The sequence below is a fragment of the Delphinapterus leucas genome, chromosome 19, assembly GCF_059928025.1.
Source record: "Delphinapterus leucas isolate spDelLeu-1000000601 "Yukka" chromosome 19, BTC_Dleu_Yukka2, whole genome shotgun sequence".
Classification (NCBI taxonomy): Eukaryota; Metazoa; Chordata; class Mammalia; order Artiodactyla; family Monodontidae; genus Delphinapterus; species Delphinapterus leucas.
The window spans coordinates 17,840,754-17,859,860 of record NC_143147.1 but is presented as its reverse complement, the minus strand read 5'-3'; the positions used below and the strand labels follow the sequence as shown (position 1 = coordinate 17,859,860).

General features: G+C 54.0%; 1 protein-coding gene across 1 annotated transcript in view; it reads left to right on the top strand.

Moving 5' to 3' along the window:
• The window catches only part of PITPNM3 (PITPNM family member 3), a 103,245-nt gene that overhangs the window by 56,439 nt on the left and 27,699 nt on the right, over nucleotides 1-19,107 (top strand). The window contains exon 10 of the mRNA XM_089900144.1: nucleotides 3,220-3,267. Within this exon, the coding sequence (XP_089756270.1) occupies nucleotides 3,220-3,267 (48 nt within the window). The remainder of the gene's footprint in view (nucleotides 1-3,219; nucleotides 3,268-19,107) is intronic.

The window sequence follows — 19,107 nt, the reverse complement described above, 5'->3', positions numbered from 1 at the left end:
AGATTAGAAGACTGAGGCATGCAGAGGTTAAGTAACTTGTCCAAGCGTACACGGTTACCAAGATTTGAGTCCAGGTGTTTAACCGAAATGCAGTACAACCAAGGACTTTCAGTACTTGTAGGGTCCTTAGAGAGCACTGGACCCACACTGGATTGTGGGAATGAGGCCCAGAGAGGGAAAGTGACTTGCCTCAGGTCACACAGTGAGTCCGAGTCCATGGGAACCTGGATGGGAATCTCAGCCTCCTGACTGCAAGTCTATGCTCTTTCCATTCCCTACTCCTGCCTTTGAGAGTGCCCAGAGGCCCTGATCCCATGGAGGAGGGAGACAGGTTAGGATTCAGGTGACATGAGCCATGAAGGCAGCCCTAGCAGGCAGAGGCTGCAGAAACAGGGCGATGGCTTCCGGTGCATGGCATCTGGGATGGTTCATTCCCTTGGAAGGGAGTCGCCCATCAGCCCCTGGATTGTTGGCGGGGAGGTGGTGGCATTTCCTACACTGGAGCCGCCCTTGAGTCTGCAGGGGAGGGACCGGCAGCTTTGCGTGAGGAAGGGCGTTCAAGGCCCCTGGCAGAGGCCTGGAGCTGGCTTTTCTCTGTGCCCTGGAACCTTCCTTGGAGAACTGGGGTTCTTGGGGAAGCTGTGGACACATTTTTGGGGGGACTTCAGACTTGCTCAGGAAGCCGAGGACACCAGACCTGGTATCTGTAGGTTCTGCCGGCATGGTCAGGGTCAGGAGAGAGGGTCCCACCTGGGCAGCAGGATCCTGCCTCTAGCTAGAGTCTTCAGGCTGGAGGCGTGACTTCTATATTGCTTGGCCCATGCCCTAGACTCCAGTCTGGCCACTTTTGTGCTGTGCCCCTGGCCCTGGACCCCTGTCCTGGCAGAGCTGGAGGACCCTTCAACAGAGTAGAGTGAGACCTTCCATTGAGCAGATGTGTATAATTGAGGCCCAAAACATGGTGCCACAGAGCCAGGGCTAGGACTCCTGATGCCAAGGGGCTCCCCTGGCTGAAGATCTTTGGGGGGCTCAGACAGAACTGCTAACTGACTGGGCTCTCAGTGGGCTGAGGTCAGCTGAGGGCCGGGGATGCCACTTCTCAGATTCCAGCCTCACTCTGGCCACAGAGAATTTTCTAACTCCTGGGGTTTGGCTTAGGTCCCCTTCTGAGCCTTCCAGTTAGGTGGGGTGGGCTCGAGGGGAGCATTCGCGATGGAAGGGAACTGACCTTTGCTGAATCTGACCCTGTGAGTCCCTTGGGATGCAGAGCTGACCTTTGAGGACAGAGGTCCTGAGAATTGAGCCCTTTGAGGAAGGATCAAAGTCTTTGTGGAAGAGGTGGCCTCTGGTTGGTTCTCCACCCAGCCCGCAGGATACAGCGTGTTCGACAGAGAAAGACGAAAGAGCCCTAATGGTGTGCAGGTCATTTGGCTGGTGGAGATGAGGCAGGAAGGGGTGGGCAGAGGCTGGGGACGTGGGCAGGGGCCACTTTACAGAGAGGCTTGCTTGCCAGGCTGAGAATTTGATGACGGCGAGTCACTGGAGGGCTTGGAGCAAGAGAGTGGCCTGGGCAGGCCAGTTTTCGAAAGATTAATCTGGTGAAACTAGAGGCAGAGAAATTTGACAGACCAATGTAAATGCTGGGGAGGTGAGCGTCTGTTAAGAGCAGCCCTTACTTCTGCTGCGACTGGGCGTGTAAATCAGAACATACGCCTCTCTGGAAAGCAATCAGGCAATAAACATCGAGCCTTAAAAATGTTCTTACCCTTTGACCCAAAATTTTCCTTCTGTGGCTGTATTTTAAGGAAATCATAAAACAGGCAGAAAGAGCTTCAGCCACAAAGATGTTCCTTGCGGCAGTAATTATAAGGGTGAAATTTTGAAACTTTCTGCCAATAGGATAATTTAAAAGTCAACCATGATGTATCCTCTCAATAGAATGTCCTATAGCTGTTGGAGTGATGTTTACAGAGGTTTCGTAGCTTTAGTTATTTATTCATGCTTCAACTTGAAGTACAGAAAGTGTATTTTGTGCTTCTTTATCATAGATGATACCTTCCACGAGCCAACCGTTGATCTATTTGTTGGGGTACAGAGATAAATGACATAATCCCTGCCCACAGAGAGATGATATGATCTCAGTTGGCCCAAAAAAATGTTTATGGAAAGAAGCCTGGAAGGAATGACATAGAATGGGGACCAGTAGTTTTCCCTCAGTCATGGGATCATAAGGAATCTTTTCCCTTTTCTCTGCTGGTTGGTGTTTTTCAACTTTTCCATAAGGAACTTGTGTTACTTTCATAATTATAGAAAAAAGCTTCTCATCAAAAGGAGGAGCTATTGCAATAGTCCAGGGAGACGGGATGGAGTTCTGTATTTGGGGAGTGGTGTGTGTGTTTGTGTATGTGTTTGTGGGTATTTGTGTGTATGTATTTGTGTGTGTGTGTATGTGTTTGTGTGTGTGTTTCACTTATTCATTCAACAGTTATTGACTGAGACGCACTGTTTTAGGCCTGGAAACACACCAGTGAACAGCACAGAAACCCCTTCCACTGGGGAGTCCAAATCCGGTGGAGAAGGAGAGAGTAAGGAGGAGAGGATGAGGCAGATGGCCCCAGCACTCTGTTACTGACTGAAAGTGGGGACGAGGCAGGGAAAGGGGTCACGGGTGATTCCCAGGCTTGGGGAGAAGGTGGTGCCTTCATTGAGGTGGGGACTTGGGAACAGGGGCAGTTCCAGGACGCTCTCTGTGGTCGTGGTGCGCATGCGCTACCTGCTGAGCTGAGGTCCAGGAGGCGGTGGGGGACGTGGGTCAAGGACTGAGGAGACTAGAGGCTGGCCTAGAGGCGGAGATTTCCAGTTGTCTGCAGGGCGGCGGTGACCCTCAGAGATGAGAGCAAGTGTAGAAAAGGGCCACCCCAGACAAGCTGCTGCTTTATGCAGGTGGGCGGAGGTGAGAAGGTGGCCAGGACACGCCTCCCCAGGCAGCGGCATCAGGGCTCGGGCTTTGTCGTGTAGAAAGGGTATAAAGAGCGGAGAGCTGGGTGTGGCAGGGGCAGGGCAGGGCGTGAGGGGCTGGGGGTTCCCTGGTGCTCACCTCCAGCCCTTGGCTCCGGGAGGGGCATCTGGACAGGAGGGGCCAGTGGGGCCACAGTGGCCTCCCAGGGTCTGGCCAACAGTGATGCGGAGTCTGCTCACCTCTCTTCTCTTCTTCTGCAGGAGAAGCGAACGTGCCGTGCACATCCAGCATCCTCCAGGAGAAGCAACGTGAGTTAAACCTGGCCCCCAGGAGTCTTTTCTTTACCTTGGATGGGTCCAGGCTCCTTGGGCCGGGGGATCCCTCATCCACTCAGGTGGTAGGGTCTTCACTACTGTGCGGGATCGGAGGGCCGGGGCCACTCTCTGCCCCAGGAGCTGAGCTTCACGGGTTCCCAACTTCCTACACGCTGGGCAGCTCGGGGGTCAGGGCCAGAGAGAGGGGCCTGAGGCTGATGGGCCAGGAGGCTGAGCGCAGCAGAGCAGGTGGAACCATGGAAAGCCTCGTGCGTGGTCTGCCTGTGGGCAGAGGGGGGCACCGGCAAGGGGAGCAAGCCCTCCTGAGCCGTTGAGACCATCTCTCTTGGGTGACACAGCTTCCAGGAACCACAGTTGGTGACACGGTAACCGAGGCTGTGCCAGGGGTCATGACCCTTCTGTCCCATCGCTCAGAGGCCTTGTCTGCAGAGCGGGACCTCCCAAGTCCTCGTGTCCTTCGTATGATACAGGCGTCTCAGATTTCCTTCTGCCTGTGTTTTCTCAAGAGGCCGAGCACAGGGTTAGACCCAGGAGAGACTTGGTAAAGATGTCAGTTTCTGGCACAGTGACCTCAGGGCATCTTCCCTGGAGGTTTGGGGTGCACTTGATGGGCACTGTCTGAGCTGGACGTCTTTGCTGTTGGCAGTATTGAGTTCTGCACGAGGCCAACAGGGCTGGGGACTGGGGTCTATGTGTGTATCTGGGGGAGGGTGGGCTCAGAACTTTCCTTCCTTCTCTCTCCTGCTCTTTTGGTCTGTGGTTGCAGCCCACTCTGCCCACCCCCTCCCCAGGCTGAAGCCTTTCTTGAGTTCTTCCTCCAAGCTCTTCCATCCGTCAGCTAACAGGAGGGGTACCTGTAGCGCCAGCTTCCCACGGCCTGAGTAGGTGCACAGGCCTTGGAGAAGATTTCGATGCTTCGAACATGTGGTGGCAGTTCATAGATGAAGCCCCTCAGGGGCTGGGCGCCATGAGTGTCTCTGAGAGGGGCGTGCCCCCCACAAGACTCAGGCCATAAGTGCACCGGGCAAGGGGAGGGGCAGTGCAGAGAGGGGGGCAGTTCTCTCTCCTGTGTCCTTACAGGATGTGAGGAGCCAAGTTCAGCAGCAGGGGGGCTGGGTGTTGAAATGTACCCACGGGATTTTAATTTATAGAGGTGACTGAGGGATTTTAATTTATAGAGGTGACTGAGTGAAGATGGGAGAGATCAAAGCCATGGACAGAAGAATTTATTATTTACACTTCCCCAGGGCAGGGGCCACGGGGGAAGCACCAGGTTTGGTCGGGGGCGGGGGGGTGGGGTGAGGCAGGCAAAAGGTGCATGGGGCAAGCCTGGCCCAGAACCTGGATTGTGTTTTCCGTGGGAAAGGCACGTCAGGGCAGGGGAGACAGCTGAGGACTGGCTGGATTGAATAATGTCGCAGGCTCCGGGCCACAGGGGCGGTCTCTAGTTGTCGGGCACCTGGCCACAGGGTGATTTAGGGCAGGGGGGGATATTGGCCTGGGGTGTGGGAGTTAGATAAAGGAGGTGGTTGGAGCTGAGGACCCAGGATTGGTTGGTTTGCATGTGAAAGGTGCGTTCTAGGGTGAGTTGTTTATTATCTCTAGGAATTAGCATGGCCTGGGAGGGGCAGTCTCTCCCTGGCCAGCTAGGCTGCCCCCAGAGATGTCAAACATAATAAAATAAAAGCATGCTTAACACAGGATCACATTCCTCAGGAATGTGAGAGAGGAACCAAGCCCAGGTCACTTCTTCTGGGCCCCTAGGAAGAAGAAACCACAGCAGCCTCAAAGTGAAAAACACGGCCACCTGCCACGGGGCTGTCTCGGAAACGCCAAACCACAGCTCTGTTCTCCACAGACACAAATGAATTGATCAGACGTTTGGTGTCTTCTGGACCTGGTTGGGGAAGAAGGCGTGTTTAAGGAGAAACAAAGCCTTTTTGTTTTCTGTTTTTTACACCACGGTTACAGATTTTAGTCAGAATGAGATTGCCGGCGGCTGTCACCCACTTCTCCTCCTTAAGGATATTCTTGTGTAGTAAAGAATAACAGTAGATGCATGGAAGAATTTCAGAGCTGAAAGGGTCATTGAGGTCAGTGATTGCCAAGCCCAAACCCAGCATTTCTGACAACGAGACAAACGGCGGTCCTGTAACGTGTTTTCCCGCCACGTTGCATGCATTCAGCTGAGAGAACAGCTTCTTATTCCGCACTTTGGCCCTGTCTACACATTATGGCATTCAAGTACTTTTTCTTTTATGAAGTGACGGTGGTAGTTGATGGTGATTTGTGTTTGTCATCCCAAACTGGCAAAATAAAAGTCTGTGACCCTGAATAAAAACAGAATAATGGCAATGCCTGACATTTATGACGCGCTCCGCCGTTTATGTTACACCTCTGTGCATGTTATCTTGTTTGATATTTCCACTCGGTTTTCAAAACCTCACTAAAAACAAGGTGGGAAGTGGTAAAAATTGCCCTGGACCAGGAGTCAGAAAATCCTGGGACTGGTGCTATAGCATCTGAGCTTTAAAGGTGTCAGGCCTGGGCTCGAGGCCCAGTTCCTCCATTTACTCTCTGTGCTTCTTTGGGCAAGTTACCTAACATCTCTGGGCCTCGGTTTACTCAGTTGTGGAAAGATGATTGTAATGTCTGCTTCGACAGTCGCCGAGGGCATAGAGGTAACGTACGTGGGTGCCAAGGTCTGCACCTCACAGATAGGAAGCGTTGCGTGGTTCCCGCTTATTATTGGCTTTTGGATGAGCCTTGGAACACCTGGTGCAGGCGCGGGGGTGAATCTCAGCATCTTACAGAGCCCAGTCTTTTCCCTGCTCTGCTGGTCCTGTGGCCGGCTCTGTTGTCACTGTCACAGCCTGAGTCCCCAGGGAGCCCTCCTGAGCTGGCCACAAGGGTTGGGAGTGCAGGAAAGGGGTCTTCCAGGGCCTCCCAGCTCACGTGCAGGCATGGGATTGTAAGGCCTCGTCTGCAGTGACCGTGGGTGGGGCACTCCGGGGGTGTCCTGGAACCCTCCCTCCTCTCCCAGGCAGCCCAGCCTTCATCCTGCAGCTGCACAGGTGCGCTGACAGCCTGCTGCCTCTGGCTTGTGCTTGCCGTTTGGAACCAGACCTGAGGAAGCCTAGGGAGCCAGTGCGGAGGGGCCGGTGGAGGCAGAGGGGAGAGAGGGGTTCGGACCAGGGTGCAGGAGACCTGGGCCCCCCACCCCTCCAGCTAGCTTGCTGTGCAGCCTCAGCTCCTGCCTGTGGCCGGCCTCCTGGCCTGTCTGTGCGTAGAGCCCCTTCTAGCTCTGACATTCTGGCGCTCTCTGAGTTTCCGTTGCTGCCTCTGTCTCCTGGTTTCCTTTGCCTGCACATCTGGCTGCTCTGCCGTGTTCACGCTACTCCACAGCAGAGCCGACGCTTACAGAGCACTTCTGGCACGTGACGTGGTGCTGGGTGTAAGGACTCGGGGAGCTTACTACCTGCCCATTGAACCTCACTCCTGTTCTTCTGTGCAAAGTGAATGGCACCATTTTCCGCAAACTCACGCCAGACACCTGGGCGTCCTTCTAAGCTCCCCCTTCTCTGCCACCTTCCAGAGTCAGATCAGACCCCTGAGAGCATCCATTGTACCCCCAGCAGATCTCTCATGCCTCCACCCACTCCATCCCCCATCCCTTCTCCAGCCGAGGCCACCATGTTCTGTCTTCTGGATGGATCCATCCTCCCATGCTGGCCTCCCTGCCTGCAGTCTCTCCCACTTTGGTTCTTCCTCCAGAGTGTGAGAGAAACCTTCGCAGGAGGCAGACTTGTCCTCATGGCCTCCTGATGCCCTCTAGTGATTCCTCTCCAATAAAGGATGAGACCGGCCTCCGCATGACCTACCTGCCCACCTTCCCCACCAGCCCTCCCCTTCCTTTCCAGACCGACTTCTAGAAGGAGCGTGCAGACTCCAAGCACAGTTTTCTCTTAAGCTAGTTGGAAAACTCGAGCAGTGCATCCAGCCCCGTGGAGGGGACGCTAGCAGCCCGCTCCACAGCAGATGGTAGGAAGGACTTGGGGCTCCAGAGTGATTCCCTTGGGACCCAGCCCTGTCGGCCTCTGCCCTCTACTCCATTCATCGCTTCCTGGATCAGGGAGCTGGGTCCGCCCCTCCCTGCCAGGACCTACTGTCATCACAGAGGAGGCTGAGGGCACAGCTGTCGGCTCAGTGGGTGTAGAAACTCTCCTTCCTCTGTCCCCCGGCTCCATCTCCAGGGAGGAGCAGACTCTCCCAGGAGGGCCGTGGCCGCCTCTCTCTCTCCATCCCCCTCCCTTCCCCTCTCAGCAGCTTCACAGCCTGTAGGGCGCTGCACACTGACCTTCACGGCCACCTGGATGCTGGGAAAGGTTGCAATCATTACAGCTGTGTCACATTGAGAAGGTAAAGACCAGGGGTAAATAACCTTCCAAGGAACGTGCTCACACACAGGTCTCCATGCCCCTCCATCTCCAGAGCTCAGTCCCATGTCTGAGCTCCCATTTTCCTGAAGTTTCTCCTTTCTGGTCACCCCAGGTACCTGGGGAGGTGCCCCATTGTCCCCTGTGTCACACAGGCACCCCCTTCAAGAGCCAGCTCCACGAGCCCCCCAGAAACTTGGGGTCCAGGATGTCCACCTGTGTGTGTCGGGGGGTTGGAGAGACTTTCTCTGCCTCATGTCCACCTGTGTGTGTCGGGGGGCGGGAGAGACTTTCTCTGCCTCACGTCCACCTGTGTGTGTCGGGGGGCGGGAGAGACTTTCTCTGCCTCACGTCCACCTGTGTGTGTCGGGGGGCTGGAGAGACTTTCTCTGCCTCGCGTCCACCTGTGTGTGTCGGGGGGCGGGAGAGACTTTCTCTGTCTCGCGTCCACCTGTGTGTGTCGGGGGGCGGGAGAGACTTTCTCTGCCTCGCGTCCACCTGTGTATGTCGGGGGGCGGGAGAGACTTTCTCTGTCTCGCGTCCACCTGTGTGTGTCGGGGGGCGGGAGAGACTTTCTCTGCCTCGCGTCCACCTGTGTGTGTCGGGGGGTTGGAGAGACTTTCTCTGCCTCGCGTCCACCTGTGTGTGTCGGGGGGTTGGAGAGACTTTCTCTGCCTCACGTCCACCTGTGTGTGTCGGGGGGCGGGAGGAGGGTGCAGATTCCAGGACAGGAGGACTTGCTCTTGGGCCCTCCGAGTGGGACCCAGTCTGTGTGGAGTACAACTCGACCTGCACATGTGACTTACACTTGTGGTTGTCAGATGGCTTTCTCAGGGCCAGTGCCAGGCTTCAGATGCAGGGGTGGGGGCAGCAAGTGGTGCCCCCAGTGTGGGGAGGGTCTGCCCGTGGCCATGCCTGTTTGTTAGAGCGGGCTGAGCAGTGGGTCTCTGAACTTTCTCTCGTCCTCGACAATGGTGCAGACTGAGTCCCAATCCTGGCCCCAGAAGGACCCTTGATTCTTCATCCCAGACTGAGCCTCTACCCTAGGCACCCACAGAGCCCCAGTTTGTCCCAGGCTGTATCCTGGCTCCAGTCCCTGGTCCTGGACTGAGCTTGGCTCCTGGACCTCAATAACTGTCAGAAAAACCTGTGCGGTTGTCCCACAGAGGCAGAGGGGCAAGATGAGGATGCTTTCATGGGGGTGTGGCTTGACCTCACATCGCACTGTCCGGGATTAGGGACCAGAGGAGCAGCTCTGAAGATCCAGACCAGCCGCCAAGGGGCTACCCCTCCCGCATACCCTCGGCCCCATGGCCTCTCCAGCAGCCCCCTGCCCACGGCTTGCCTCCCCACTCCTCTGCCTGGTAACTGGTGTCTTTTCCTGGCCTGTGTGGGCAGCTTGCTGAGCACAGCTGCAGACGGGCTATGTTTAGCGGCTTTAATGAGCTCAGGGTGGCAGACGTCCGCCTTGGGAGCACTTTTCTTGCGTGCATGCGCGTATGCCTATGTTTGGCACGGTCCGTTCGTGTGTGTGTGCGTGCACAGGGAAACGTGTGCCTGCGCATTTGTGTGTGTGCGTTAGCGTGTGTGTCCAAACGTCAATGCAGTCATCTACACAAGGCTCCGTGTGCATCTGTGTGAGTCTGTGCCGCGTCTGCATTGCCAGGGACGTGTGCAGCTTCTGACACGTGTAGGGGCACAAAATAGGAACAAATTATTAGTTCTTTCGCTTGTTTGAAAAATATTTAATGAGTCTCTTTTATATGCCAGCACCTTAATAGTCTCTGGGGATAAAATGGAACAAAAACAAATCCAGTTCCAGCCTTTAAGGATCTTACAATCTGGGGGTTGGAGGAGGGGAAGACAAATGAAATAACCACAAAACTAAAAGTATAAGGATTAGTCCTAGGACACAGAAAGCCATGGTGCTTTCGGGAGGAGGAGAGTAAGAAGGGAAGGCCCCCAGGAGTAAGGAACACTGAGGTTTCTGTAGGGACTGTCTGGGCACAGAGGGTGAGAGGAAGAGTCCAGGCATAGGGAACAGGATGTGCAAAGGCCCTGTGGCGAGAGGGACATGGGATCCTTGACAACTGTCAAAAAGGCCGACGTGGTTGAGCTCAGAGAGGGTGGGGCAAGTGGTGGGAGAGGTGAGTGGAGAGTCGGGCCCGTGGGCAGACCACACGGGCCTTGGTCAGGATGGGGAAGCCGCAGGAAAGGACAGCGTAGGCTGACATGGTAAGATTTTTGTAGGGCAGTTAGAGTCTAGTCATGATTCGGCTGGGGGTTCTCGCAGGAAAAGGAAGGCTCTCGAGCAGCCTGACTGGAGGAGAGTCCAGCAGGGGTTTCTTCAATCTCAGGCAAAGGAAACCCGCCAGGTACAGGACGATGCCCTGGGCCACTCCCAGCCCTGAAGGTCGCTGCGCTGCGTGGAGAGCCTCCCCCTCTGTCCCTGCCCCACCTGCGCAGGAGCTTGGCCTTGGGCAGGGACAGGAGAGGGACAGCGCGTGGTGAGCCGGCAGGGAGGGGGCCTCACTGGGGATGGTGGAGGCGGATCTGGAGGGGCGAATGGAGACCATACTGCACAGTTCACTGACTTGGACGTGAACGAACCACCTTTTCCTTTATTTTCCTATAAGCCCCTTTGTAATTTCGACTCTGCACACCCATCCAGCTGGACTCGTGACAGAGCCCCCTCTGCGATTCCAGGGCTTTCCCTTTTCCTCATTTTCCTGCCCTTGTTCCAAAGCCCCCAGGGGTCTTCCCCGCCACCCTGGTGGGGAAACAGTGTGTGCTCATGCGAATGTGTGCAGGAAGCTCTCCATCCACACTCGTGGACGCTGCGGAGCTCCGGGCCCCAGCCTGGTACTCCCTTCCGTCCTGGTCTGCCTAGGGGCCAGGCTCCTTGGGGCACAGGGTGGCTAGACCGTGAAAATCATTGTCTCCTCCTGGACTTGCGAGAGTCCCCCAAGCTGTGAGGGCACCGCACCTAGTTCTGTCTCCTCCCCTCAGCCTGGGGCAGAGGGTGGGGAATCTCTTTTTAGTCTCAGGGAACCTCTGTCTCCTCAAATCTCTTTCTCCTGGGGACAAAAGGGCTTTTAATCACCCTGCTATGTGCCCTTTGAAAAAATTCTTATTTTTAATCTGTCTCTTGTGTAGATAGCACATGTACATGTTATAAAATTCTAAAGGAATGAAGGTGATGAGGGTTCCTCCCTCTCCCCAGAAGCCATGATTGTGACTAGGTTCTTCTAGAACATTCCAGAGATATTCTCTGCATATATGAGCATCTCCCTAAATATTCATTTATATATATATCTTTATATATACCCCACACAGATGGGAGCATTTGGTGCCTTCCACTCTGTACCTTGCTTTTCTCAGATAACAATATATCCGGAGTATTTTACTAATACATTCAGAAGGGCATCATTCTTTGCAACGGGTGTGTCATATTTCACGGTGGCCTAGTTTATTGGACCAGGCCCCTATTTATGGGCACATAGGTTGCTTTCTGTGTCTTGTCTGTATCTTAGAAAGTGTGGCAGTGGTTAGTGTTGTGCCCATGTCATTTTGCACACGGACTTGGAATCGCTGGGTCAAGGGCATGCTGTATGTGGCATGACCTTGCCAAACTGCCCTCCACAGAGGCTGTACTGGTTTTCGCTTTCACCCGCAATGAATGAGGAGGGGTTGCTTTCCCACACCCTGGGCGGCTGGGTGTTGATAACTGCTAAGGTGAAAAAAAAGGCGTTTTAGAGCGATTTCAGTGAGCGTTCCTGCAGTTTAGGCTTCTAAGGCTGAGCACCTTTTCATATGTTTAGGGGCCCTGCCCCGTTCCTTTTCTGGAGCCCATGTTCATTTTGAGGGGATTACCGTCGGGGAGTGTGCTTCGGGGTTCCTCTGTGTGCTGACTTCCAAGCCGGGCCAGGGCAGGCTTGACAGGGGTTCCTTAGTGGGTAGGACCCAAAGGTTTCAGGCAGACTTCTGCTCCTGATAACCGCCTCTCCTCCCCTTTCCCTCCCTGCCAGGCATGGCTCTGCTGGCAGAGCCAGTATGGAGACATTTAAAAGACTGACAAGAACACCCCATTCTTAACCCCCGCCTTTGTGGGGTGATGCTTCAGGAGGGTGAAAGAGCCCTTGCCGGGTGACCTGGGTTCAAATCCCCACCCCTTCACTTAACCTCTCTGAGCCTCAGTTTTCTCATCTGTAAAATGGGCAGAGCACCCCTGTCCTCTCAGGACGAATGTGAAGTTTGCCTGAGACACTGGGCGAGGACTAGAAACTCAAGACCCATCTGAGGAAGACTGCATTTATTACAGAGTCACCAGATAGGGGACGCCAAGCCCTTCTAGCATCACTGTGTAGTGGCAGGAGAGGTTCTTATGGTTGTATATCTGAAACCTTCCCTGGGCCTGATCCAAGATGGGGACAGTGGGTTCCCCCAAGGGGAATGGCTCCTCGGAGCTATCCCCAAGCTCCCTTGGGGTGGCCAAAAGTATGTTTCCAAGAGGCAGGATCTGGGGCCCAGACCCTAGCAAGGGACAGGACTTGGTGGGGACAGGCAACTCTGTGGGGGGCTAATTGGCCCCTGGGGTTTGGCCTCATTAGCCAGATGAATCCAGGCTGACTTGATTGGCTTCTGACCCTGAAAGGCTTAAGGAGTCATAGGAGGGGCCTTGGCCTCTAGATCCCACAGCCCTGGATAAACATCCCCTGCCAGCATCCCTGCCAAGTGAACACTTACACTCCTTGCTTGTACAACCTCCTGAAGGGGAGAGAATGCCCTGCCGCTGGGCCAGCACGGGTCACTCTTGTACTATTGTAAACATCTCCTTAGTTGTGCTGAAATTCCGAACTCTTCAGAAACTGTCCGCACCCCCATTCATCCCGACTCTGTCTTCTGCTCCTGTGACCCAAACACGGCTCAGCTGGGATTTGCAGGCAGCAAATGTCCCATAGAGCCTGCTCTTCCCCAGGCTGGGCCCCCTTCCACAGCTTTCCTGCCCAAGTTATTGGGCTCCAGATGTGCCCTCAAAGTGACCTGAGCTGCAGGGAGCAGGACGGGGACGTCCCCTCCTCATTCCATGGTCTCTAGTGTGTGCAGCCTCAGAGGCTGACTACCTTTGGGGGTCCCATTACCCTGGCTCAGGCAGTTTGCAGCCTTTGGTCATGTGACTGGGCTGGGTCACATGACGTAGGCCTTGATCATGTGACCCTAGGGGCTTGAGAGATCCTTGAAGTTACCTGCTATATATCTGATTCATCTTGGTACTTCCAGCCCAGACACAAGTTTGGGCAATAACCAACGGAGGAGGAATTGGCAAGTCATATCAAGTTGGATTTTTAACCCAAATGCAGGATGGTGATTCACTCATCGTGTTTCACATTCGTTCTTTCCTTCCATAAGCATGTCATTTCCTTTTTGCATTTCCTCATTTGCTGTCAGCTCCCAGAGGGCAGGGCATTTCACTTTGTTTTGTCTGTAGTGTTTGCATTTAGCAGAGTCAGGGGTAGTAGCTTGTTGAAAATGTTCTTATCGTAAACACGACACAAGCTTGTAGTGCATTCAATGGATGTATTCATAAATAGTTGTAAACTAAAAGAAATAGGAGTTTGCTAGAGAAAAATTGGAAAATAGAGAAAAGCAGAAAGTTAAAAAAAATCACCCATTGTTCCACCATCCAGAGAAGCCACTTATAAACATTTTGGTGTGCTTTTCTTCCAATATCAGGCCTCCAACCCATCCTCCACCCCCTCCACCTAGATTGCTGTTTTTGCATAAAGCCAGGGGCTGGGGCACCGTGGAGGAGGGTGGCCTGGAGTCTGGCTGGTGAACAAAGTTGGTGGCTTTTTAATTGTCCTCTGGAGCCCTCAGTGGCTGCCTAGGTCAAGGGTGGGGGGGAGTAAGGCTCTGGGCCCCCCAACCTTTTTCAGTCAGAGCCGTCCACTTTCACCTGTTCTGCAAATTGGGTTTCTAAGGAAAATTTCACTGGGCAAAAGATTTCACTGTTTAAAAAAAGTTTTAAAACCATCCAACGCGGGCCCATTCTTTCCCTTGCTTCACACTGTCCTGTCCGCATCGTGACCCCATTCATGAGCCTGCACTCCTTGAGCCGCTATGAGAGCTGCGGGTTCCAACCTGGTTTGTCTTTCTGCCAGTGTCCTCTCCTCCCCAGATGCCCTAAGCCCTTGGCGCTACCTTGGGCTCCCAGCCCAGTGACCCTACCCAACAAGCAATGAGGTGGGGTTGGCCAGAGATGTCCAAGTGAGCCTATCAGGGCTCTGGGGGACCATTGCTTCCTTTTCTAAGGGTCCCCAAACACTTGTTTGTTAATTTGCAACAGGTCTTGCCTGGAAATTGACATGAAACTCTCTAGGTAGAATCAACCACTTTGAAAATCCAGGTGACATTTGCCACCTGCCATTTCTTGGTTCCTCTTCCTTCCTCTGGCATCCCTCAAAGCAACTCACCCATCATGCCTGCAGGTCCCGTTAGGGTCTAAGAGTCTAATTCTGCTGGGTATGGAGGCTTGAGCTCACCCAGCGTGCTTGGACTCATGGAATCTCCAACTGCCTGACTCCTAAGAGGGAATGAGGTCTGACCCCCTCATTTTGCGGTCGTGGGGAGGGTGCCCGAGGTCACCCTCTGACTAGGGTACTCATTTCCCATCCCAGGACTCTGTCCATGCCTGTCTCCCGTGTGTGTGTCCTTCTCCATGCGGGTCTACCTGGGGGATTGGGGCCGTGACCTGAGCCTCCTGCTTGCAGCTGAATGAAGCTCTAGATCTTCCCAGACATTTCTAGGTATATGCCTTGCATCTCACATCAGAGCAAGATAGCCAAGCCATTGGGCTTATGCAAACACACACACGTGTGTGTGTTTTCCCATGCATGTGCTTCCATGTGCTCTAAGGGATTAGATACTTTTGCAGATAGGTCTCAGGACGTGCCATGTGGCCTCAAGCTGGGCCCAGCTCTGCTCAGTTGACCCCAGGAGTGACTAAGAGAGGTGGGGCGACTGCCAGGGCTGGTAGAATGGAGGGTAAAATTGAGGAGTCAGCTTTAGCCCGGGGGCACCCCAAGCACCCACTCCTTGTGGGTCCCAGTGGCGGGTGGCAAGGGAGATGGAGTCTTTGGGCGAACTGGGTGATGCTTTGCTTAGGGTGCCGAGTGCGTGGGTGACGACCTTGGCTTTTGTCTTGGGAGGAGTGTAGCACATCAATAATTAGAAGGGATGATCATGATTTGTGCCTTTCCAAGGATGTGATTAAGCAAAAATAGCCTCTATTCTTCAGGCGGCAGGAGGCGCCACGGTGAGCTGGGGGCGGGGGGGGCACTGGTCCTGGTGCTAGGGCTGGCAGGGGTGCTGGGAGCAGGCGTTGCAGCAGCTGGCCTGCCTCAGAGTTTGTCACAAAAACATTGTCACAAAAACAGTTGTGGGCTCACCCCGCCCCAGATCTGGGCACGGCAGGGACCCAGCCTGAATAGCGCCATGCAAACAGAAATGAACAGGAAGTGGGAAGAAACAGGCAGCCTGATAATGAGGTCCTGGGGCCCCTGGAATGTGGCTCCCCACCACCCAGGAACCCCTGCCAGCAGCTCTTGTCACCAGAGGCTCTGGGGAAGCCTCCAGGGGCAGAGTGATAAGGCCCTGGCCAGGATGCTCTAGAATTCCTAGAGGTTCCCTGATACCACTTTCCCTGGGGACTTTCAAGAAATGTGCCTCCTGGTGGATGACGCTCCCCTGATCCCAATTTCTCCTGGGGGTTTGACAGCATAGAGATGTCTCATAGGTCATGTGTACCCTGGGATCTTCACTTGCAGTAAGTTTTCACAAAAATGTCACGCTAGGTCCTGACCACTGGCACCCTGTGAGATAACCATCTCTGCCTGAGTAGATCTGAGAAAGCTTTCCAGAGGTGGTGACAATTGAGCAGGTTCGTAGGTTAGGTAGGAGTTTGTTGGTCTGCAGAGGGAGGAAGGGCTTCCCAGGCAGAGGGCTCAGCATGAGCAAAGGCATGGAAGAGTGAAAGAGTTGTGTCTTGTGGGTGAGTCAGAGCCAGTGGCCTCAGTCATTGTGGTGGGAATGTCTGGTTCTTAGAAGAGCAGAACCCTTGTGGGCAAGGTACTGGCAGGTGGGTTCTAGGCTGCCTTTCTGTTGGTCTACAGAGACCTCTTCTAAGACTGAAGATGGGGAAACCCTGGTCCTGTTAGTCAGCTCTCAAGGGGCCAGAATCCAGATCTGGCAGGCGAGGTCTCCCCACCTCCATCTTCCAGAGCAAAGCATTTCTGGCTTTTGTGCATTAAAAGGAAGCAAGTCTCCATCTTCAAACAGTTTGGGAGGCCAGACTCTTCCCCTTGGCTAGGGAAGGGGTGAGGGATGCTGAGGACAACCCTGCTGGTCTCCCATCTCCACTGAGCCAGGAACTGCCTCAACATCATTTGTGGCCGGGACGCAGCACAGATTTGATGCCCAGGGCATCACATGGGCCCCAAGGGAGCTGGCCACAGGAAGATCAGGGATGCTCTCAGTCTGTGTAATCAGTGAGGGTGCGGGATGCAGTCCCCACATCCTGGAGGACATGGTACCCAGGAGATGGCAGGACCCTCATGTCTTCCCTGCAACTTATTTATAGCCTTGCTATGGTAATTTGTGGCAATCACAGCATTTAATTCTGTAATCACACTGCAAGCAGGCATCCAGCCCAGTGAGGCTGGGGAGGCTGCCAGGGCTTAGGGAGGGACTTGGGGGCAGGGCAGGAGTGTGGAGGCGGTGATGTCCCCATCAGCCTCCAGCCCCATTGTGTCAGCTGTGGCCCTGGCTCTGTGCTCCCCGATGCACCCTGGATAATAGTAATAATAATAATAAACTACTAACACTTATATAGCACTTACCACGTTCTAGGCCCTGTCCTAAGCACTTTGTATATATGGGCTCATTTATCCTCATCACCACTCTGTGAGGTAGCTACTATTATTATGCCCATATTCCAGATGAGGAAACTGAGACACAGGGCACACAGCTGGTAAGAGCCTAGATTTGTACTCAGGCATTCTGGCTCCAAAGTCCATGGTCCCAACTAGGTTTCTCCCGGCCCCAGAAGTGAGGGGTCTCCCCGGCTGCCCGCCCATATCCTCAGCTCTGCTCAGCTCCTGGTTCCCCCTGGTCCAGCTGCCCCAGGGCTGCACACATGAGGCTGCACACACCACGAAGTATGGTTGCTTCGTCCTGGGGAAGCGACACTCAGCTTCCCTCCTGGACACTCTCGGGGTTTCCTACTAGCAAACTTTCACGTGCGGTGGGAAGAAGTCTCGGGGGCTTTAGTCTTCAGGATGTCACATCAATTTGTGCTCCTGTTTTTGCTCCTGCAGAATGGGGATTGTCATGTCTGCCTCACTGGAAAGCTGTGGAGATCAGGGGGATGGGAGGGGAGCCACTTTGTCAAGCACCGTCTTCTGCTGAGTGTGGGGCAGCTCACTCAGTCTTTAATTAGTTGTGCGGTTTGGGGCAAGTGACCTTGGTTGTTCGAGCCTCAGTTTTCTCATCTGTAAAATGGGGCTAATAATAAGAGGACCACAGCTCAGAGGATAACTGTGGGGACTAGATGAGATGGTACCTGTAAAGCTCATTGTGCCTGGGACGTAATAAGTGCTCAACAAAACTGAGCCATTTACTGGTGTCTTTTAGCATAATCCTGTCCTGAAGGCAGGGCCCAGACCTCTTCTAGCCAAGCCCAGGGCAAGGTCTACAGGATGTTCCAATGAAGGCAGAAGAGTCTGAGCCACTGAAGGAGTCTCAGTAAGTGCAGGGCAGAGGCCGGCCTCAAAACAAGTTTTTTCTCGTCCTCCTCCAAGCCAAACCTCTCCATCATTTGGGAAACGATTTCCTGTCTGTGTGGGCAGCAGCTCCGAGCTCATAAAGCAGTTACCCTTAGACCAGGGTTGTGTCTGTGAGGACAGAATATTTCAGAAATGCACTTGCTGACTGAGAAAAGCTTCTCACTTGGAATTCTTTGCACGCTCCCTCCCCTGGGGCCAGTAGTGGCTGAGAAGATGTTGACTTAGAAACAAGTTGGCCAGGGCTCTCGCCCACGCCTACTGCAGGGTTGCCTGTAAAGCCCCTGGGAAGGCCCCTCCCCAGATGTGACTCCTAGTGGGTGCTGCAGGCTCGTGGCAGGGGGTGGGGGCAGAGTGGGAAGGAGAAAGGGCCATCCTGTCTAGAACCGGATGCTTTAGAGATGAACCGCTTGAAGGCAAACAAGTGGCTGGTTCACAGTCTAGCTTTGTGGTTCAGCCACACAGAGAATATAGTATCCTTCTCACAGCCACACAGAGAATATAGTATCCTTCTCATGGGGAGAAAGGAGAGGTGGTGAGGATTCCTCAGTGTGGCCGACATCACTGGGTGGGCCATGAGGGGGCCGTTGGATGTCTTGGAGGCGCCTCTCCACCGGAGAGTCCAGTGCCGTGACATTCAGAAATGCGGGTGTTAGATCAGATAAACTGTTCTGTAAGGAGACAGATAGTCCATAGTTTCGGCTTTGCCAGCTGTAAGAACTCTGTGGCAATTACTTAACTCTGCTGCTGTGGCACAAAAGCAGCCATAGACAATACATAAATGAAAATGTCGGTTGTGTCCCAATAAAACTTTATTTACAAAAACAGACGGCGGGCCAGATTTGGTCCACGGCTGTAGTTTACATGTTAGAGGAATGAGAGCTCAGCCAGGGCTGGAATCCGAGGAGCGCTTCCTGGAGGAGGACATGGCAGCCGAGAGAAGCAAGAAAAGCATTCCTGGCAGTGGCTGGCTTCACCCCAAATCTCGTGTGTGACGGTGAGTGTGCTCCTGGATGCTGGCCTTGCCTCTCGGAGAATCCACCTTCCCTGGACCGGCCTCCCATGATTTAAGGCCTTGCTGTCACTCCGAGCGCTTCAAACAGACCTTTAAAAAATACTTTACCCAGTTCCTCTAGTTGTTTTCAGAGGGATGCTTGGCCCAAGTTTCCCTCCGTAACTGGTAGTCACCAGATGGCATTTGTCCTATTGCTCTCGCATTACTGGTGAGGAAGAGAAGAATAGTTCCTTTCTGGGACACCCCTCCTGGCCTCAGGGACAGACAGCATCCATGATGGCCTCACACTGCCGGCCTCCCTTTCTTTTTCTTCCTTTTTTTTTTTTTTTTAATAGATTTATTTATTTTTGGCTGCGTTGGGTCTTCGTTGCTGTGCACGGGCTTTCTCTAGTTGCGGCGAGCAGGGGCTACTCTTTGTTGCGGTGCGCGGGCTTCTCATTGCGGTGGCTTCTCTTGTTGCGGAGCACGGGCTCTAGGCGCGCGGGCTTCAGTAGTTGCGGCGCACGGGCTTCAGTAGATGTGG